The sequence below is a fragment of the Pelophylax lessonae genome (assembly GCF_965119305.1).
Source record: "Pelophylax lessonae genome assembly, chromosome: 3".
In the NCBI taxonomy this organism is placed as follows: domain Eukaryota; kingdom Metazoa; phylum Chordata; class Amphibia; order Anura; family Ranidae; genus Pelophylax; species Pelophylax lessonae.
In genome coordinates this window covers 224,808,492-224,831,419 of record NC_138770.1, presented here as the reverse complement: position 1 = coordinate 224,831,419, position 22,928 = coordinate 224,808,492, and the positions used below count along the sequence as shown (strand labels likewise).

The 22,928-nt window shown below is 42.2% G+C and overlaps 1 protein-coding gene across 1 annotated transcript in view; it reads left to right on the top strand.

The window, feature by feature from the left end:
• Window positions 1-375: 375 nt before the first annotated feature.
• DIPK2A (divergent protein kinase domain 2A) overlaps window positions 376-22,928 on the top strand; it is a 46,781-nt gene continuing 24,228 nt past the window's right edge. The window contains exon 1 of the mRNA XM_082252431.1: window positions 376-1,288. Coding sequence (XP_082108557.1) covers window positions 635-1,288 — 654 coding nt within the window. The 5' untranslated portion in view covers window positions 376-634. The remainder of the gene's footprint in view (window positions 1,289-22,928) is intronic.

Below are 22,928 nucleotides of genomic sequence, written 5' to 3'. Positions count from 1 at the left end.
GCTGAAAAAATAGTTCTATAACAGTGAACCATATATATATATATATATAATACATTATATGTATAACGTTTGGGAGTTCTAAGTATTTTCTAGCAAAAAATTCTGATTCTAACTTGTAAACAAGTGTCAGATATAGAGGCCTGGTCCTTAATAGACTTTCATGCCTGCCTAGAGTAAAGCGATTCCCTATGAATGTGGTGTGTAAGTTGTAAGAAGAGAGGAGATGAAAACAATAACATGGGAGTGTCTGCTCGTCGCCCAAAACTTTGCCCATCCCAAGATGGCGGCAGCGAGCAGCACGTCGCCTCCCGGGCAGATCACGTGACACAACACAAGCCGTTCCTCCTCCTCCTCCTCTCCTATGCCAACACACAGCCACGCCCCCTCCCCTCGATTGTTGGCTCCGGATGTTTCGAGCCGCCTCTGTCAGTAAGTTCGGAGCTGGCCGAGCGCGGGGAGCGAAGAGAAGGAAGGAGGTACCGAGGAGACGTTACCTGAGAGCCTCAAACGCTACCGGCCTCGGCTACGAACTGGCCCCGCCGGTGGGGAGACAGCGGCCGCCGCGGGGAGGCGAAGCCACCACCGCCGCCGCTGAGGTGGAGGAAGGGGGGTGGGAGAGAGCGGGAGGACCATCATGTGGCGCCTTGTTTCGCTCAAGTTCGGCCGCCTGTACCGCTACGTGAAGCTGCTGTTCGCCGCCAGCCTGCTGGTAGTCATGCTGATGAACACACACTCCCTGCTCGCCTCCTTCCAGCGGAACGAGCTGACCGAGCGCCGCTTCCTCAGCCTCAATAAGTGCCCGGCGTGCTTCGGGACCAGCTGGTGCCGCAAGTTCATGAACGGCCAGCTGAGCTTCGAGGGCTGGAGCCGGCTCCGCCTCCTCGACTTCTTCAACGTCAAGAACGTCCACTTCGCCCAGTACGGGGAGCCCCGCGAGGGCAGCCGCAGGGTCGTCCTCAAACGTCTCGGCTCCAACCAAGAGCTGGCCGATCTAGACCAGAGGATCTGTAAGAGAGCCACCGGCCGGCCCCGATGTGACCTGCTCCAGGCCATGTATAAGACTGACTTCGCCCGGCTCAATGGAGATGTCCGCCTGCTTACCCCGGACGTGGTGGAGGGATGGTCCGATCTGGTGCACTGCCCATCGCAGCGCCTTCTAGACAGGCTGGTCCGCCGCTATGCTGAGACTAAGGACTCCGGCAGCTTCCTGCTCAAGAATCTCAAGGACGCTGAACGTATGCAGCTGCTGCTTACCCTGGCCTTCAACCCCGAGCCCCTGGTGCTGCAGGTGAGACCCATTCCACGGGGAGGGGGATCCTCAACTCTTCTCATACAGCTCAACTATGCCAAAGACTTCACTTTTCATTGGGGGAAGGGTAAAGGAGTGTGGGGACACCACAATTCATAAAGTATTCTGAATCTCAACAAACTCCCCTAGATGGCTGTAGCATCCAGTTCTGCATACTCTAAGCCAGGGATCTTTAAACTATGGCCCTCCAGTTGTTCAGGAACTACAATTCCCATCATGCCTAGTCATTTCTGTGAATGTCAGAGTTTTACAATGCCTCATGGGACGAGTAGTTTCTGCAACAGCTGGAAGGCTGTAGTTTGAGGATCCCTGCTCTAAGCCGAGAACTGAGCGATCAAATGCAGCTGATCATTAACTTCTGGGCTCCAATCTGAGCCATACATCGGCTCTCTGCTCTGCCTCCTCCACCACTCCTGAAAATGTCGCTCTATTTACTCTCCCACACTATGTGATAAGTCTCAGGCTCCGTTCACATGTAGGCGTTTTTCTGCTCTAGGATCAGCTCTCAAAACGCCCAACAAGACAAATCCTATTCATTTCAATGGCCCCTGTTCACATCTGAGCGTTTTGACGCTGTGAGCAAAATGCCCAACGCTCAAAGTACATGAGCTTCTTTTTGGACTTTTTACAGGAGTTTTCCATTGGTCTCTATTCAATCAAAAAATGCCTGAAAAAACACCCATAAAAACGTCTGTAATAGCAACGCCAAGATGTGAATGTAGCCTAAAGGTGGCGTCAAACTCCTATCTTGACTTATTACTGCATGTGGATATAGTGCTCCTTGCTGCCCTCAAAAGACTGGGGACAGCGGCTGGCTTCTAGCGGATCACTGAGAGGCTGCTTCCGGAAGTTGGGGTCAGCTCTCTTAGCCCATTGTCAGCTCTATCTGGGTCAAAATAAAAACTGGGCTCCCATCACCACGGTTTGGTCCTGTCCTGCTTTTTGGCTTTGGTGATAATTAAGTATCCTATTTGCTACAGCTCCCTGGTGGTGTGCAGCCAGTTTCTTTTGCCCAAGATAAAGCCAATAATGGGCTAAAGCCCGCTGTCAGCTGATCCTGATTTTAAATTTGGGATCCACCTGGCTCAGCCTCTGTGATCCACTAGGAGCCCAGCCTGCTCAGGTGAGTGGTGGAGGAGCAGAGAGCCGGTGAATGGCTTTGAAGTCTGTGGTGTCGGACACTCGCAATTGATTGCTATTCGATATTTACCTGAGTGGTAATACACACAACCCAGCTGGGTCAGAGGAATGCAGAATGAAGCGCGCTCCTGAGACCCACAGGGATGTATTTCCAAAACAACTTTGGCCCTACTTTTCTTTAAGGGCTGGAAACATGCACATTCCTCTTGTGTTCCCAACAGCCCATTGATTTGAATAGGCTGCACAACACACTGGAACGCAGAAAAAGTAGTGCAGGGACTATTATTTCATAACTCACCACCCCAAACCACATGAATGTAATTTGTTAGATGCAAATGTGCTGCTTTTGGGGTGCCATTAACAATTCATTGGCATCCACATGCATCTCCATGTTCACATGTCACAGAGAACGCACCTTTCCTGCCCCGTGTTCCCATGTGAACTGGCCCACAGGGCTCATGTACACCAGATGTAGTTAGGTGTGTTTTAAACTCGGTACAGACCTATGCCAGATAATGAATGTATTCCAAGGAGCCTAGTTTATACCATTTTATAGTTTATAGCCTTGTTTATACCATTGCATCGCTTTCATGTGCGTTTGAAGAAAGCTCAGCATGCTGCTTTATTTTTCTCCACTGTAAACGCGAGCAAACACACTACACATGTGCATGAACGCACACAAACACATGTAAGCGCAACCTAAGAGATTAAATTGTAAAAAAAAAAATTGCATGCAGAAACAAACACAGAAATTGTGGTGTGAGGCTTGCAATAATGCATTATAACATTTCTATAAAGATTTACCAAAACCATATAGTGTAATAGGTTAATCCTAAACCGTTTTAATGTGTGTGCAGTCAGGCAGGCCTCTGCACTAAGTAGTTGAAGGTAAATCTTAAGGGAATTGAATTAGAAAATTGTATAATATATGGCCAGCCTAAGTGAGCCTTCACTGCTCAAATCTACCTTTCCCTGCTATTTAAAGAACTCCTACTCTCCTGTTTACTTTTTCTCTTCGCTCCACCCCTCTGCCGCCTTTATCACTTAGGTGGGAATGGTTTCCCTGCTCTTGCAGCACATAATTAGGGAGAGTGCAGGGACACACTGTGGCCATAGGACAGACTTGGTGGTGCATCATTGGGGGAGGGGGCTGGCTGCAAGAACCCTATAGAGCAGGGATTCCCAAACTACGGCCCTCCAGTTGTTCAGCAACTACAATTCCCATCATGCCTAGTCATATATGTGAATGTCTGAGTTTTACAATGCCTCATGGGACGTGTAGTTCTGCAACAGCTGGAGGGTCGTAGTTTGGGAATCCCTGCTATAGAGACATGCAGCTCCCAATGTCAGCAGGGCAATGCTGGATTCAATGGGCAGGGGTGCCTTTAGAAGGTAAACCTGCATAACGGGTAGAAGAGGATTATGGATACCAGGGCTACCACTTTAATACTCATTCACACCAGATACAGTCAGGTTCTTTTTAAATGCAGTATGAACAAATTGCCTTTAGTTATACTTTAAGCTGAATTTTAGGATTGTAACAAAAATCTGTCCTTCTAGTAAGGCAATGGTTAAATATTAAGTGCAGTGGTTAGAAGAATGTTAATAAGTTACCTTCCCTGTAGCAGTCTGCTCTTCTCTGGCTCCTCACAATGCAGGACTGTTGGCCCTTCTTTGTACTTGATGTCAGTGTGAGAACGCCAAGGAGAAGGATTGTACAGATGGAGAGAGGAAAAGGGAAAGTATTACTTCCTAGACTTAATCAGCATTTAGCCCTGGCAGTGTGTGTGTGGCATTGAAGGGTTATGCTTTTTTTTTTCTTACTGCCTGCAGGGGGTCTTTAAAAGTTGGATATTTCAGAAATAGCCAAGTTTAATGCCTACCTGGGAGTTATGCCAGAATGTGTTATTAAAACAAACCTAACTCTGACATATGGGGGGAGGGTGCGCTTAGTGTTAACCCCCTTCCCCCTTCTGAAGATAAGTTGTCTGCCTAGTACTCTGACTATATAGACCAAGTATACATCATATATGTACAGCCAGACATCTGTATGTCATGCTTGTTCTAAGGTAAGGTATTGGAGCAATAGTGCAAACATGGCAGTCTGAATTTTATGTATACAGAATTGGCAGTGGCAGCCTTTGTCTCTCCCAGAATTGGTTTCTTTACACAGAGCTTCCTGAGTTTTGTGAAACCACATGTCCCAGCATGCTCTGTCTGCACCTCAATGATGGCAGCTGTAGTCGTGCGTCGACAGAACTTACTAGCAGGTCTTGGTTTCTTCTGTTCAGGACCAAACTAAAGTGTTCTTTTCCTTGTTAATTTCAGGATCATTAAGGGAAGTTATTAATGAAGGTTTGCATTTTTGCACAGTGTTTTTACAGTATTTACATTAGGCCTCATTCATTCTGCCAGTGACATACATGTATTTCCAAACTCATGTATGTGCATGCAATGAATATGAAATTCACATGGTCGGTTTGCCCACATTTATGTATTCAGTTTAGCTGTGTTTAGAGAAAATAAAGTTTTGTCAGGGTCAGATTAGTTGCTGTGAACACGGCTAATTGTATGTGTACACAAGTACGCTCAAACACAGATGAAAGTGATCTGGGCCGCATAAAGTTTGTTTTATACTTTTTAGATAATTTCTCCTGAACTAAACCCAGGTTGTTAGTGTGACTGTAGCCTTCCAATCTTTGTCTTCTAGCACTATCATTTTGCTATCAATGATGGGTGTGTTAGGTCACCTCGATCATGGCCAGATGATGGAACAGCTGATCGCCGTGTGTTGTGTTTTTTTTTCTTTCCCTCAAGGTGAATTCTCTGCCTAAATGTACAGTATTGCAAGACTCAGCTTTCATCATAGAAATATATTTTTATGCCTGACCGTATGTGTTCTACAAATTACATTAAAAAAAGATGTAGGCTTGTTTGAGGTAATGTCCTCCTTTTGCTGTCCTAATATATAATACACATACTGCTAGAAAGCTGCTTCTGACTTGGTTTATTTTTCAAATGCTCTGCTTTCTTATTTCACTGTTTGTGTGTTTGGTAAGAAACGAATTGCAATGAAGTGGGTTTCTCTGCTCTCCTCCAACATTGCAGCCTGTTTTCTTTCTGTAGTTGGGTTTGGTATATTGACATGATCTATAAATGATTTGATCCAGTCACAGGGAACCCGGTTTACTGCCAGGCAGGTAATTGTGCTGTCGGAGAGTTAGAAATTGGCTTGAAGTGGTCGTTTTCTGACTAGTATTCATTTAGTGTCATTTTTCTTCTGATATCTGAATAGATCACTAATGCCTAAGATGCATTTCATTTTTCTAAATGATTGGAGAAACGCTAAAGGCAAGTAGTCCGTACACCTAAGAAAAGAAAATACATTTTTCAAGAATGTGTTACATAAGTACATTGTACTGTTTTTCTAGAGTACAAAGTCGTCTGGTCTTAGTTTTGTGTGTTTTCTAGTTTGCTATTGTAGTTGCTTTATTTATCTTAAAGGGAGAGGGAATTTAATTTTAAGGGAAAGCAACATTTAATGTTAAGTTGATGCTTCCAATGTAAGACACACTTTGCCTTTGTGTTGGCTGTAGGAAACATCTGTAATACTAGATTTTTTATATACAGGTCATAGGGTACACATTATTTTATAACATTTTACAGTGAACAATAAAAGTTAATTTTCTAAAATCATGGTAAAATCTAATTTTGGTAAATCATTTTTAATCCAATCTTGTTTGTGTACATGGCTTTGCCTTGCTTCAATATTTGCAATGTGATCTTGATCCAGAAAACGTGCAGTAAATGTTTCTGGATTATCAGAATAGACAGGAAGATGTGAGTGCAGTAGATGGCAGTACTGGGTCATGGCACGTGTGGGTATATAGTATGGTAATGTGCACTGTTCCTTTTATTGGTTAGGCTGGATGGTAGTCATTGATTTTGTCAAGTGACAAAGATCTTCACTTAAGTTTTACATAAGGAAACCTTTTTTTCTTATTCTGTCACTTTTTTTTTTTTTTGTTTTAAGATATTCCTGCCCTTGTTAGATTTTATGTTGCTGCGTTATTTAAAATGATGTGCCGTAACCAAAGGAAGAGCTAGTTAAAGATATTTTGTTTTTAAAGAAATTGAAGCAGTATTAATCCCTTAAACAAATACTTATTGTATTGCAGCTTACCATGGCTGTATTTTTGTATTGTATACCAAGCCTTCTATTTCAACTGGTGATCTGGCCAGTAAGTTTGTTTTTCAAAGAACAAGCTCTTCAGCAGAATGTAGAATGAATCAGATGGGCCTCTTACGATACTCCTGTTTGATCAGTTGTAAATTTCAGGCGTATTTGTTTTATTGAAATTCGCGCGCATTTTTGCGTTTGTGCAAATTAGCGTCTTTTCGCACAAATGTATGCTTGCACTCTTGTAAAATATGCAAATGAGCATCTTTCAGATCAACCGTATTTGTTCGCGTTTGTTCATTTCTTCGCAATTGCGTGTATTTGCCCGCATTAGGTGTAAATTACTGTCCAAAAATGCAGATTTTCTATTTTGTTAGTGAAAAATGCACAGCGCTCATTTTATGAGCCTGTGTGCATGGGCACATTACAATGAATGGGCTGTATTTTAGCTCAGGAGAAAAAGCTGTACTGAGCTTTTTGTAAGCTGCAGTGTGCAAGAGGCCTTACAGAGATGGGACACCATTTAACACTAGCAGGGGTGCTTAAAATGATCAGGTTTTATTTATGTAAAACTTTTATCGCAAATAGAAAAAAAAAACTGTTACTACTGTTAGCTACTATTAAAGTATTAGCTGAAGTTTGGCTTCAATTTGTTAGTGTATCTAACACTCCCCTCTTCCCAAACTGGTAATGATGCTGTCGAGATGTGCTCAGTCTTCCAGATTGGGGACACTAATACAGGAGGAGTGGTATTGGCCAGATCACCAGGTGAAAACCAAGGGAAAGAAGTCTAAGAAAATTGTTGAAGCCATCACATCTAATGATTGGCAAGCTACAATCTATATCATGTGTTTTAATGCTGCTTTGGCTTCATTATAGTTTTCTGTGTGGACACATTTATTTCAGCTGATACAGTTTTTGATTCATTTGGGGAGGGGGTGATACAGTGAGTTTAAGAGCCCATTCACACTGCCGCGACTTGTCAGCCTGACAAGTCGCGGTCCATTGAGTAGTACAGGACCCGTTCTAATAGGAGCGACACAAGTCGCTCCGACTTACAAAAAGGGTCCTGTACTACTTTGGGGCGACCTGGAGCGACTTGCATAGACTTCCATTATGTGAAGTCTCTGCAAGTCGCGGTGCACGCGACTTCACAGGTCGCCCCCCAAAGTCATGTCCCCTCAGTGTGCTCTAATCACGGCTTTTAAATTAAAAAAGGAGGAAGCATCTCATAAGAACTGGGACTCCTACAAAAGGTAAAACAAATGTTACAAAGATGGGCAGCATCCTGTGCACTGACTGGGGTGTCAAGAAAATTTGAGATCACAGGGGGCTTGTATACTGATAATTGGCACCACAACAAAGGGTTGGGCATGTCTGAATTAGATGCCAATAAAGGGCTCTTAGCACTTAGTAGTAAAGATATTGCTGCAGCCACAGGCTGGGAGTGCATATATTTTTTTATATATAGATAGATATAGATAGATGTTGGGCATCCTTCCATCTAGGCGTGATGGTCATGACATGCTGCAGCTTCTAATGCACTCTGTGAGGAGTTTACAGTATGCAGTGAAGTCAGAGAAAACAATTTCAGTACAGGAGTGGAAAACTGCAAGACTGAGAGCCCTTTCACACTGAGGGGTTTTTAAGCTCTTTGGCGCTAAATAAAAGCGCCTAAAAAGCTCACTAAAACCTTTTCCCATTAAAATCAATGAATGCTTTCTCACTGGGGTGGTGTGCTGGCAGAGTGGGGAAAAAAATCATGCAAGCAGCATCTTTGAGGAGCATGTTTGGAGCGTTAAAAAAAAAAAAAGCACCCCATAAAATGCCTCTCCATTAAAATGAGTGGGAAGCACTTCAAAGTGGTTCTTGAAGCAGTTTGTGAGTCCCGTGTCCCAAAAAAAAAAGTGCACCGCTAACGCTCAGCATTTTAGGAGCAGTTTTCAAGCGCTTCAGTGTGAAAGGACTCTGAATGTAAGGCTGGAGTTGCGCTTTACTAGTCCTTTAGAAAACATTGGCTCCTGGCCCTGCTTACTAACCTGGTTTTTGCAATAAACTTATGCCTTTGCTCTACGGTTTGCATGAATATTTATGTGCTTGGACAGCACTGGTCTTTGTTCAGATGCCTATTGGCCATAAATCATGAGTCTTTTGGTGTAGAATTAATGTTCTTGGTAGCTTTGAAGTTTTAGTCATCTATTTGTAGTACGGATTATAGTACAGTAGCAGTGCTTTCAAAATAGTCCCAATCACTGATGTGTGTCAGATTTAATCACTTCAGGTGATTAGCGGTCAGAGGTGAGGGGATTATTTATCTGAAAGGAAAATTCTAAAAGTTAATTTCTTTATATACGTTGCTGTAAACTGATCAGAAAAATGCAATGAGAATATACTTTTAATAGTACTGTTAAAATAGTATTTTCTTCCTTGCTCAGTTTCTTACTGACTGTAACATACATTTCACATGGAACTTTTAAAGATGGAATGGTATTGCTAACCATTCTTCCTGAAGCAAATGAAGTACAGTGCATGTTTGTAAAACATACCTCTGTCATACTACGGATTTTATTAATGGGGCCCTTTGGTAGCACAACCTGCTGACTGCAAGTGTTTTGCATATAAATATACATTTTTATTTGCCTGAAATAAATATGCTTACTGAATTTGGTTTGGAGCACAATCGGTTATATTCCCTTCTGATTAACTAATCTGTTTATGGAAATTATATTATGATGCTTTTGTGTTTTAGCCATTTTCAGTAGTCAGTGAATACTTGAATAAACTGACGTGCTGCTGATACCCTTTGCTTCTTTATTCTATGACTGCACCAACCACCTGCTTACCAGGACAGGAATTGAAGGGAAATCTCTAACAGGCATGTCAGACTAGTATTCAAATTATTCCCTACTTTTCCTACACTGAAAAAAGGTTATAAATGCTTTAAATTTGTTTCTTCTATACGCATGTTTGTGTTGGCAGCATGCCGCAGAATTATTTTTGCAAAAGTTAGCAATGTATTAGCTACAATGCTAAGTAGACAGACACAGTGCTATTCTGACTTGTAACCTTTTCAGGTATCTTTGTGCATGTAAGACCCATATGGTGCCGCTCCAGTAGACGTCTGATGACGAAACGCGTAGGACGGAGCTACGTACGCCACTCGTCCCTTCCAGTTTAGTGGTTCGGAGCCGTGGAACGCTGAAGCGGAAGCTTCCCGGCGTCCATTTGTTTGAAGCTGAAGTGATAGGTCTGAAATGTGAGTCTGCCTATGCTTGCTATTGTATTACTGTTATATACTACGCCATCGGGGTCCCCTTTTTCTTTGCTTGAGCACCACAGATCCGCTTCTTTGGAGGGAGGCAGCTCCCATAGCGGCTCGCTCTAGCCTGAAGGAACCCCGGAACTATCTCCGAAGGAACCCCCCTATCTGTGGCTTTTCTTGCACACTTGGCCCAGAAGAGGGAAAACAGGGTGAGTGTTACCTGCGGGTGGCACTTTTTTTGCAAAACATTTTTATTTCACATTTAGTATCACCTAATCACGGTTGTACACACCACTTGTAAAGGTTTTTTATCTACTTGTTAGTGACAATTTTAAATAACACCATTGTTCACCTGTTCTTGTATATCATTTGTATTTCACTGGCACTGCCATCAGGCATTAAATTATTTGGCACTTTTCTTATTTCATGTTTTTATGTACATGAGCAGTCGTTTATTTATCTTGCACAGAGCACTTTATTTTTAAGGGGTGCATGCCAATCCACCCCTTTCACGAGTTTCCTCAGCACTTCACTTACCACCTGAGCTTTTTGTGCACACATATCTTGGGTAGGGGTTCTGTACCCTTCCTTTTTTTAAATGACTGCTCAAACGGGTAGCGCCCTACACAAACATCTCTCTCTTGTTCCCATATGTAATTAGCAGAATTTATCTAATGTAGCTATTTAGCTGAACCACTTCAATACTGGGTAATTTAACCCCTTCCTACCCAGACCAATTCTCAGCTTTTAGTGCTGACGCACTTTGACAATTGCGCGGTCATGCAACACTGTACCCATATGAAATTTTTATTTGAGACCTAGCTTTTTTTTGTTTTTTTAATCGCCACTGGGTTTTTTGTTCAACAAATGAAAAGACAGAACATTTTGAATTTTTTTTTTCATTTTGTTTTTTTTTTTTAGTGTTGTAAAATTGCGCAAATTTTTTCCAGCACTGAAGTGGTGAGGTGGCGGCACTGATGAGTGTAAATGTCACCTGTCAGAATTGCCAGTTACTGACTTCTCTCTACATGCTGTAGATGGAGATGTCAGCACAGTGTGGGAATTTGGCTGTCAAAGGAGGAGAGAACAGTCCTTAGGTCTGACGAAGGAGCTAGAAGGCTCCGAAACATGTTGGCGCTCACTTCACTGCCCACTGTGTGATCACGGCTAGACTCCGGTTGGTCCTGCTCTCTTCTGGCTTGTGTTTCAGCTTGGTCACGGCTGGCCACTGCACACAGTTGCACAGTTCTCTCCTCCTGTGACAGCCCAATCTCCACACTGTGCTGACATCTCCTGACTTCCCATCTTCAGGCTTACTCCACTCCTGGAGTCTGAGTTGCCCACCCAGAAGGCTAACACCATACACAGGCAAGCATTTGTCAGCTCACTAGGATTCAGCAGGAAGCAGACCCCGATACGTCTATATCAACAGCAGCCTTTCTCAACCTTTTCAACACAGAGGAACCCTTGAAATAACCTTCTGGTCTCAGGGAACCCCTGCTAAAAGGTGCTACTGTATATTTAAAACTCATGATACAATAATGTGGTGGTCAGTAGGAAGAATGCTCCTTATACTTGTGGTCATTGGGAAGAATTACCCCCTTACAGATAGCTAAAAAGATCAATGGTTTCGCTGGGAACTCATCTGAGAGGCAGTATTTATTTGCTCATTGCTCAAGGAACCCTAGTAACCCCTGGAGGAACCCCAGGGTTCTGTGGAACCCTGGTTGAGAAACTCTGATCTACAGGATCCACGGGATTGTCATCTGGCACATCCGGAGGACGACAATGGACTTTGCTAGCCCCATCTCCACGCTGTGTGTGAAAAATCATTTTTATTATCAGTTGTTTTAAGAATAAACCGATACTTAGAAGGCTGCGCCACCTTGTCTTTTTATCCTTCAATTGCTAGAGGTTCGAATACCCTCATAAAAGTGCTGCAGCAGTCAATATAAGTGAAACTTTTTATGCAATTTCGCAATAGACTCCTACAGACTTTATTTACTTTCTCTACCAGGTTTGCACATCTAGAGTGACATTTTTAACCATTCTTTGCATAATAGCTCAAGCTCTGTCAGATTGGATGGAAAGCATCAGTGAACAGCAATTTTCAAATCTTGCCACTGAGTCTCAAAAGGATTTAGGTCTGGACTTAGACTGGGCCATTCTAACACATGAATATGCTTTGATCTAAACCATTAGATTGTAGCTCTGGCTGTCCGTTTAGGGTTGTTCTCCTTCTCCTGCTGGAAAGTTAACCTCTGCCCCAGTCATGTCTTTTGTGGACTTTTCAGGTTTTCTTCTAAGATTGCCCTGTATTTGGCTCCATCCATCTTCCCATCAACTCTGACCAGCTTCCCTGTTCCTGCTGAGGAAAACCATCACCATAACATGATGCTGCCACCACCATGTTTCACGGTGGGGAGGGTGGGTTCAGGGTCATGTGCAGTGTTTATTTTCTGCCACACATAGCGTTTTGCTGTCCTTGAGCACCTTTTTCTACATGTTTGCTGTGTCCCTTACATGGCTTCTCGCAAACGTCTTATGGCTTTCTTCTTGCCACTCTTCCCATAAAGGCCAGATTTGTGGAATGCACAACTAATAGTTTTCCTGTAACTTTTCTGCAGCTCCTCCAGGGTTACCATGGGCCTCTTGGCTGTTTCTTAGATTAATGCTCTCCTTGCCCAGCCTGTCAGTTTAGATGGACAGCCATGTCTTGATAGGTTTGCAGTTGTGCTATACTCTTTCCATTTTTGGATGATGGATTGAACAGTGCTTCGTGAGATGTTCAAAGCTTGGGATTTTTTTTTTTATAATCTAAACCTGCTTTAAACTTCACAACTTTATCCCTGACCTGTCTGATGTGTTCCTTGACCTTCATTATGCTGTTTGTTCACTAAGGTTCTCTAACAAACCTCTTGAGGCTTCATAGACCAGCTGTATTTATACTGAGACTAAATTACACACGGGTGGACTCTTATTTACTAATTGGGTAACTTGGAGGCAATTGGTTCCACTAGATTTTAGTTAGGGATATCGGGAAAGGGGTCTAAATACAAATGCAAACTACGCTTTTTCAGAGATTGATTTATTCAATTTTGAAAATGTATTTTTCATTCCACTTTGTATTGGTGTATCACATAAAATCCCAATAAAATACATTTTACGTTTTTGATTGTAACACGACAAAATGTGTAAAATTTCAAGGGGCGTGAACACTTTTTCAAGGCATTGTAGCTGATTAAATTGAGTTCTGCTACAAGACTTTATCTAGCGATAACCTGATTTATTTTTTGTTTTATTTTCTTTACCTGGTTGGTTAAATTGATAAACGTGCTGGCTGTAGATGAGCAAATACCCTGTTGCTCAGTAAAATCTGTCCTGCCTATCTTCTCTCCCTTGCACTGACTTTAATATGATACATCTAACCTTTTGTTGCTTTTCATAGAAGAGGAAAGGGATTGGTACGTGCTATGTCTGGATTATCCCAACAGGTTGGAAAAGAATCTCTGGATGATAATGGGTGTATCTGACTACCTGAGGCATCTGGTATCACTTTTAGGCTGGGTTCACACCTCTGCCTTTTTCTGCCCGCAATTTGAAAAAGCCTAGGTGTGAATGACAAATTGCAGAAGAGCATGTGTTTATATATTGTAGCATGATAAAATAATAAATGGTCCATTAAACTAGTACTACTGGAGTTAAATAAATTAATGATCTGCCACAAATAAAAAAGGGGAGAAAGCCTCCATCCCTGGAAATGTGTTTTAAGGAAGAATTGGGGCAATGGGACTTTGAATGAGGCATGAATTGAAAAAAAAAAAAAAAAATTTATTTTGAAAACATAAAAATTATACAGTTAGGCCCCATTCACACTAGTGCGACTTGTCCCGCGATTTTGGACCGCAAAATCGCATGACAAGTCGTTTTGCATTATTTTCAATGAGCCCCATTCATATCAGTGCGTTTTGAAGTCGCACCGACTTCAAAGTAGTTCCTGCACTACTTTGCCACGATTTTAATGCATTTTGAGGCATATAGCCTTGCCCATGCTTTCAAAATCGCGGCAAAAATCGCGGCAAAATTGCGTTGCAATAGTGTGAAAGGGGCCTTAATGTGTTTGTAAACAAATATTGAAACAATATACAATTCATAATGAGAATACATATATTAAAAAATGGGATCTCAAATGGGATCTCTACAATTGATTCCAATATAAAAACACTGTATATGATATTTCATACATGATGAGAATAAAGAATAAATATGAGTTTTTTGCATCCGAGTTAAAATGTAGACTCTACGTGTTTCCTGGACCTCCGTCCATTCATCAGGAGTAGTGGATACATGTTAAAAAGTATCTGAAGAAAAAAGGAATTTATATTTTTGCACCAGAACAAGTGAGTATGTACAAGATGTATCAATCTAAAAATCTGTAGACATAATATATTACCTTTAACATCTCCGGGTCAGTTAAGACACAGGAGAAAATGGGACCCAACCCAGGAGGGACAACGGTGGCATCCGAGGCAAAGTCTCCCCCGGGGCTGAGGTGCAGAGAAAGCCAGTCAAGATCGGGGACAATTCGGGCAGGAAACACAGACCTCCTGTGTTGGGCTATGATAATTGCAATAAAAGATATCCTAGGGATCGGTGATGATCTGAACAAACATAAAATAAATATATAATGGGTCACATAGGACTACCATAAATTGGCATATTGCTAGGAGCAAATAAACCGATCCCAGGAGAAGGGTGGGTAAAAAGAAATGAAAAGGGGGTGATGGAGAAGGTGAAAGGAAGAAACTGATAAGTGAAAGAAAGGAAAAAAGCAAGAAAAACGGTGAAAGGGATGGTGCATCAAAGTGCTAGAAACTGGAGTTCAAAGAATAGAACTGACAGTCCGAACGGAAAGTGCAAGCCTCACAGATGGGAAGATGGTGATTGTAATGGGGCATCCATGGATCGGTATTGATCTATATAGACATACAAAATATTAGAAATGAAGTCAATGAGACTGTCTAAAACATATTCACAAAAACAAATGGACCGATCCAAGGAGAGGCACCCATAGGAAAAAGAATGAATAGTTCAATATAGAGTAACAATGAAATGAACAACAGGAGCCAAAGAACTAAAAGCCAAAGGAGTTCTTTGGCTCCTGTTCATTTTTTCATTTCATTGTTACTCTATATTGAACTATTCATTCTTTTTCCTATGGGTGCCTCTCCTTGGATCGGTCCATTTGTTTTTGTGAATATGTTTTAGACAGTCTCATTGACTTCATTTCTAATATTTTGTATGTCTATATAGATCAATACCGATCCATGGATGCCCCATTACAATCACCATCTTCCCATCTGTGAGGCTTGCACTTTCCGTTCGGACTGTCAGTTCTATTCTTTGAACTCCAGTTCCTAGCACTTTGATGCACCATCCCTTTCACCGTTTTTCTTGCTTTTTTCCTTTCTTTCACTTATCAGTTTCTTCCTTTCACCTTCTCCATCACCCCCTTTTCATTTCTTTTTACCCACCCTTCTCCTGGGATCTGTTTATTTGCTCCTAGCAATATGCCAATTTATGGTAGTCCTATGTGACCCATTATATATTTATTTTATGTTTGTTCAGATCATCACCGTTCCCTAGGATATCTTTTATTGCAATTATCATAGCCCAACACAGGAGGTCTGTGTTTCCTGCCCGAATTGTCCCCGATCTTGACTGGCTTTCTCTGCACCTCAGCCCCGGGGGAGACTTTGCCTCGGATGCCACCGTTGTCCCTCCTGGGTTGGGTCCCATTTTCTCCTGTGTCTTAACTGACCCGGAGATGTTAAAGGTAATATATTATGTCTACAGATTTTTAGATTGATACATCTTGTACATACTCACTTGTTCTGGTGCAAAAATATAAATTCCTTTTTTCTTCAGATACTTTTTAACATGTATCCACTACTCCTGATGAATGGACGGAGGTCCAGGAAACGCGTAGAGTCTACATTTTAACTCGGATGCAAAAAACTCATATTTATTCTTTATTCTCATCATGTATGAAATATCATATACAGTGTTTTTATATTGGAATCAATTGTAGAGATCCCATTTGAGATCCCATTTTTTAATATATGTATTCTCATTATGAATTGTATATTGTTTCAATATTTGTTTACAAACACATTAACTGTATAATTTTTATGTTTTCAAAATAAATTCCCCTTTTTTTTTTTTTTTTTTTCAATTCATGCCTCATTCAAAGTCCCATTGCCCCAATTCTTCCTTAAAACTTATAGTACTACTGGAGTGTACCATTAGCTGTGACTTTGAGCATCAACCTAAATCATTGGACCAATACTTCTCTGCTTAAGACCCATTTCACACTTGTATGACTTGTCCTGTGACTCGGGACTGCAATGTTGCAGACAAGTCATACTCCATGATTTCCAATGAGTACTGTTCATATCTGTGCGGAAGGGGCCTTGGACTGCATTCACACCTCTGCATTTTGCAAACTCCCAGGTGTGAATGTCAAATTGCAAAATTCACATTTTAAGATGCCATTTATTTGAATGGCACCTAAATCGTGGTGCGGTTCTGCTACAAATGTCACGCGATTGTCACACGATAAATCACTCTGCAGTCACATCAAAGCACATGAAGGTCACCCAAAAGAAGCTCCTGAACTATTTTGAGTGACCAGCTTTACTGTGTGCTTTGCGGTGATTGCAGCGCAATTTATCAAAGAAGAATGTGCCATAATGACATACCAAATGTGTGTTTTGCGATCTGTCATTGAAACCTAGGCGTTTTCAAAACGCTCAGGTGTGAATGCCGCGTTAAGCAGGGAAGTATTGGATCAATGATTTATGTTGATGCTCGGTCACAGTTAATGGGTACACTCCAGTAGTTTTAGATGAATGAACTTTTATTCTTTTATCATGCTATAATGTATACATGTGCTCTTTTTCATGTTTGGTTCACTACAGTACACAGTAATCTTGAACTTGTGCAACACTCTGCTACAGTAGTTACTTTTGGTCAACAAATTTTCAATGAGAGAAGTGCCTGTGAGCTACAAGGCTAGCAATCCAGCCCCTGTCCAAACTGCTACAGAGACTTGTGTGGAGTGGGCCACCTGGATATTTTTCAGTCAACGGGAATCCTGCAAATTCTGGATTGTTTTGGAAAAGGGTACCTAAATGAATAGGCACTTTTGGGAATGCCCAAAATCAAACCACTTCTGGGATAAAGTTGAGACTACTATTAACCACTTAAAGTGGAGTTCCACCCATTTTTGGAACTTTAGATCTATGTAATCCCCTTTAAAATGGCTTTTACCAATGGAAACTTTTTTTTTTTTTTTTTTGCTAGTAAATACCTTAATTTCGGCTTTATTCCTCCTCACCTCACTTCCTGGTGCGATCGGCGATGACGTCATTCGGCGATCCGCAGTGTCTGCTGGGATGTATTCTATTCCAGAAATCTCGCAGTAGCTGTATCTGTACTGAGCCGTGCCTGCCCCGCCTCCGCCCCGCCTCCGCCTCGCCTCCTCTAATTGAGTTGCATTGTATGAATGTATTAAGGTTGTTCTCTGCCCCGCCTCCGCCCCGCCTCCTCTCATTGAGTTGCATTGTATGAATGTATTAAGGCTGTTCTCTGCCCCGCCTCCTCTCATTGATTTGTAAGAGGAGGCGGGGCGGAGGCGGGGCAGAGAACGGCCTTAATACATTCATACAATGCAACTCAATGAGAGGAGGCGGGGCAGGCACGGCTCAGTACAGATACAGCTACTCCGAGATTTCTGGAATAGAATACATCCCAGCAGACACTGCGGATCGCCGAATGACGTCATCGCCGATCGGACCAGGAAGTGAGGAGAGGAGCAATAATGCCGAAATTAAGGTACTTACTAGCAAAAAAAAAAAAAAAAAAAAAAGTTTCCATTGGTAAAAGCCGTTTTAAAGGGGATTACATACAGCTATGTATTCCAACCTATTAAAAATGGGTGGAACTCCGCTTTAAGGACCAGGCCTATTTCTGACACTTGGTTAAAAGTTAAAAATCAGTATTTTTTTTTATAATTTTTTTTTTTTTTTTTTTTTTTTTTTAGCTGAGACCCTAGAGAATACAATGGAGATTGTTGCAATACTTTGCCACACCATATGCGCGCAGTGGTCTAACAAACGGAATTTTTTTAGGGGGGGAGGAAACTTGTAATAAAAAAAAAAAAAAAAAAAAAAAAAAAAAAAATGAAAACCATAAAGTTAGCCCAATTTATTTCTATAATGTGAAAGATGTTACGCCAAGTAAATAGATACCCAACATGTCACGCTTCAAAATTGCGCACACTCGTGGAATGGCAACAAACGGTACTTAAAACTCTATAGGTGACACTTTAAAAATTCCTTCAGGTTACCAGTTTACAATTCGAAGCCCTCCCTTTTGGCCTTTCATCTGCTCCTCGGATCTTTACCAAGGTAATGGCAGAAGACCTTGCTCCTCGCCGACCCTTCAAGGAGTCTCCGTAATCCCATATCTGGACGACCTCCTTTTCTTTGCTCCTTCCAGGGAAAGATTGCAAGAAGACCTGGGCAAAGCCCGCAGTCACATGGAAACCCTGGGTTGGATTGTGAACCTTCAAAAGTGAAACTTCGCTCCAGCTCAGCTACTACAGTTTCTGGGTTACCAGATAAATTTAATAGAACAAAGAATCTTCCTTCCAGAAGTGAAGAAAAAAATCTGGAATTTAGTGGCTATGCTACAGACAAATCGGGAGATATCCTTCAGAAGGGTTATGTCAGCCCGAGGAACCCTAACCTCAACTATGCCAGCCATTAAATGGGCAAGGCTCCATTTTAGACCACTTCAAAGTTTCCTGCCGAAGGTTTGGGATCACAGTCAAAAAACCCTAGAAGCAAAGGTAAAGATCCCCACCAGTCAAAAAGACCCTTTGGTGGAGAGATCTGTCAACTTTGTCAAAGGGCTTGCTATGGGCCTTTCGATCAAAAGATGAGTGACAACAGATGCCAGCATGTGAGGATGGGGGCAAACTGGGATCACAATCTGGCGCAAGGAGTTTGGTCCTAAGCCGAGACGAAGACGTCCTCAAACTGGAGCGAGTTAAATACGACGGTTCCCTGGGGATATATGCCCTAACACAGTGATGGCGAACCTTGGCACCCCAGATGCTTTGGAACTACATTTCCCATGATGATCAACTACACTGCAGAGTGCATGAGCATCATGGGAAATGTAGTCCCAAAACATCTGGGGTGCCAAGGTTCGCCATCACTGCCCTAGCGCATCCTTGGAACTTTCTGCTGGCGTATGCTTTTCCCCCTTTTTAGCTAATTACACTGGTGTTAAGAAAAATAGTGTCTGTGATTCTGATTGCCCCATTCTGGCCAGGGAGAGCTTGGTTCTCCACCATTATACAGATGTTAGTCAAACCATTTTGGCAGCTTCCTCTCCAACAAGATTTGCTGCTTCAAGGCCCAGTATGTCACCTGAATATAGGCAGGCTAAAACTCACTTTCTGGTATCTGAGGAGCAGCTATTGCGGAATAAGGGATTCTCAGAACATCTAGTGGCCACCATGCTTTCTAGTATGAAGAAAGTAACTAGGGCTATTTACGCTAAGGTTTGGAAAGTCTACAATGCTTTGTCATCCATCGAATTGAACCTTGGAAGGTATCGTGACCGTGTTGGAATTCCTGCAGAATGGTGCAGACAAGGGTACGGCAGTTAGTACTCTTACTGTGCAGGTGGCCGCCTTGGGAGTGTTCCTGGAGAGGCCATTTTCTTAAGAAGCCTTGGTCGCAAGATTTTCTTTAAGGCACTTGTTCCAGACCAGCATCTGAAAATTTTTTTTCCTAAGTGGGATTTGTCAGTGGTTCTACAGGCCTTCACAATAGAGCCTTTTGAACCTTTAGAATCTATTTATTTGAGGAATCTTTGTCTCAACACGGCATTTTTAGTTGCAGTTACATCCACAAGAAGAATAAGTGAACTGCACGCACTATCCGTTAATGAGCCTTTCTTGTCCATCTACCCTGATAGAATTATACTCAAAATGGATCTGGGATTTTTGCCAAAGGTGGCGTCAGTTCTAAACTGGTCTCAGGATATTGTCCTGCAGACATTTTGGCCTAACCCTTCAGGGGCTAAGCAAAGACCTTTTCATAATCCTAGATGTGAGAAGAATCCTTTTACATTACCTGGAAGTAACAAGGAACTTTAGGTCTTCGGACTCTTTGTTCCTTTTTCAGGGAACAAAAAGGGCCTCCAGGCATCTAAAGGGTCAGTTGCTAAGTGGCTTAAGTCAGCTACTTTGGATGCTTAATCCCAGATTGAATTATCACCCCTGCTGGGTATTCGAGCACACTCTACTAGAGCTCTTCCCACTACATGGACAGAAAAAGCTGGTGCCACCCCAGATCAAATTTGTAAGGTGGCTATGTGGTTAAGCCATCGAACGTTTGTAAGCTATTACAGACTGGACCTTCTGTCAGCAGGGGATCGGGCCTTTTGGCAAAAGGGGTCCTTCAGGCTGTTGTCCCTCCCTGATTAGTAAGTCTCGTTTATCCTCTCAAGGTGCTGTCTTGAAAGATGTTAAGGGAAAATTCAAGTTCGACTTACCGGTAACTTGTTTTCCAAGAGTCTTTCAGGACAGCAGCAACCCGCCCTTTTGGTTTTTTGCTGTTATTACTATATTGTGATTCTGTGTTCCAGCATGGGCCCCGGGGGTACACTACTACATCTGATGAGCTGTGGGGAGAAGCCTCCTCTTTAAAGTTTGGTGGAAGTGGTGGTGTTTCCTGTTGATAAGTGGGAGGAACCATCTCCCAAGGTGCTGTCCTGAAATACTCTTGGAAAACTAAGTTACCGGTAAGTCTAGCTTGAATTTTTTTTCTACAAGTCTTTAGAAAATGTGGGGAAAAAAAATGAAAACTTTGTGTAAAAAAAAAAAAAAAAAAAAAAGAAAAAATTGTCAATTTTATAAGATATTTCTAACACATAGCATGTACATAGCAAAGATTATACCCCAAAATACATTCTGCTGCTCCTCCTGAGTATGGCGATACCACGTGTGAGACTTTTGCACAGCCTGGCTACATACAGAGGCCCAACATCCATGTAGCACCATCAGGTGTTCTAGGAGCATAAATTGCACATATAATTTTATTACAACCTATCACACTTTTTGAAGGCCCTGGAGCACCAGGACAATTTAAATGCCCACAAAATGATCCCATTTTGGAAAGCAAACACCCCGATGTATAATCTGAGGCGTGGGCTGCAGACAGGTACTTGGGTACACTGATCTGCTTCAGAAAGGTACTTGGGTACTGTGATGGGCTGGAGACAGGTACTCGGACACTGGGCTGGAGACAGGTACTCGGGTACCCTGATGGACTAGAGACAGGTACTGTTTATTGGTGGGCAATCAGTGTCTTTTATTGTTCACTGTAGTTGGTAACTAGCTTTTATTGCAATCTCCTCCTCACACAGGATCGGTGTGAGGAGGAGCGCCCAAGAACAGCTAGTTACCCGCGGTTTGTTTACATTCTGTTTGTTTACATTCGAAAAAACGGATCAGAACTGAAAGGAAGGAAATCGGATGTCAGCGGATGGTATTCCGCTAACATCCGCAATCCCATAGACTTACATTATGTCCGCAAATCATCCGCAAAAAAATAGGATGGTTTGCGGACATACGGAAAGCCCGTGTGAAAGAGCCCTATCAATTCACTTATGTCACTTTTATGTCACTTACTTTACAGAAAACGTTACCTGTCCTGCAGACAGTCTCTGTCTCTACCACGATTAAACCCAACTGAAGCCAAGCCAAAGCCACCATTAGAGGAAGGAAAACCCTTGACAGAGTAAATCATCAACTGAAGCTTAAACCTTGAGTAAATCTTCATGGGATCACAAAAAAAACACACAACACGATTGTCTGCATCAGAATCATGAGAACTGAAGAAAGGTTTGGCATTGGCACACTGGTACAACTCAAGGCATATAGGTTAGGTTAGGTCAGGTTTGTGTGTATTTGTGATCCAGTAAAGATTTAATCAAGGTTTTACGCTTCAATGTATGATTGATTTAATCTTTCAAGGATGTCCTTTCCTGTACCGTGGCTGCCTGGCTTGCCTTCAGTTGTCTAGATACACTTTTACCTTTATTATTTGTTTGGTTGAGGGAACCCCCTACACTTGCTATTGCTACAGAGTACAACAGACCAGCAGACAGACATGCGTTGCAATAAATTCCAGGTGTGTGCCATAACCTGTCCTCTACAAAACAGAGCACTTCCTGACTAGTAGCAAATATCAAAGGTGAACCTGGCAATAGTGCACTGCTGCATTACTTCCATGTTCACCGTGATGTTTGTTTCCCCCTGCAACTGCCAGTCAACTCAAGTGAAGTGAGTTGATGGCTGCTAGAGGAGTTATACAAATATATAAGCTTAAGCTTAAATAATTTTCAATTCACTTATGTGAATGGACCATTTTTGAAAACAAGCCATTCTCCATCTTTCCAGTGCCAGAAAAGCTGTAAAAAATATAAAATGTTCCAGGTTCACTGCGATTGTGTTTGCCCCTGCCATTGCCAGTCAACTAAACAGTGTGTGTGTGTCGTGACTCGTGACAACTCAAAAGCTTATACGCAGCCTCAGCATCAACTCCACACACAAACTGTGTGTGTGTGTGTTGAGTTAATGCTAGAGCTGCGTTATAAGCTCTTGAGTTGTCACGACAGTCAGTCAGTCACGTTACAGAAAAAACTTTACCTGCACTGCACTGAGCAGCACTCTACCATGTCGATTACATCTGTAACTGAAGCCAAGCTAGCCAACAAGCCACCATTAGAGGAAGGAAAATCCTTGAGAGAATAAATTGTAAACTGAAGCTTAACCTTGAGGAAATCCTATGGGGGTCACATTCACAAACTCACAAATATAGTATATTACACAAGAATCCACAATTGGTGTATTTATTTGTGATCCAATAAGATAAGATTTACTCGAGGTTAAGCTT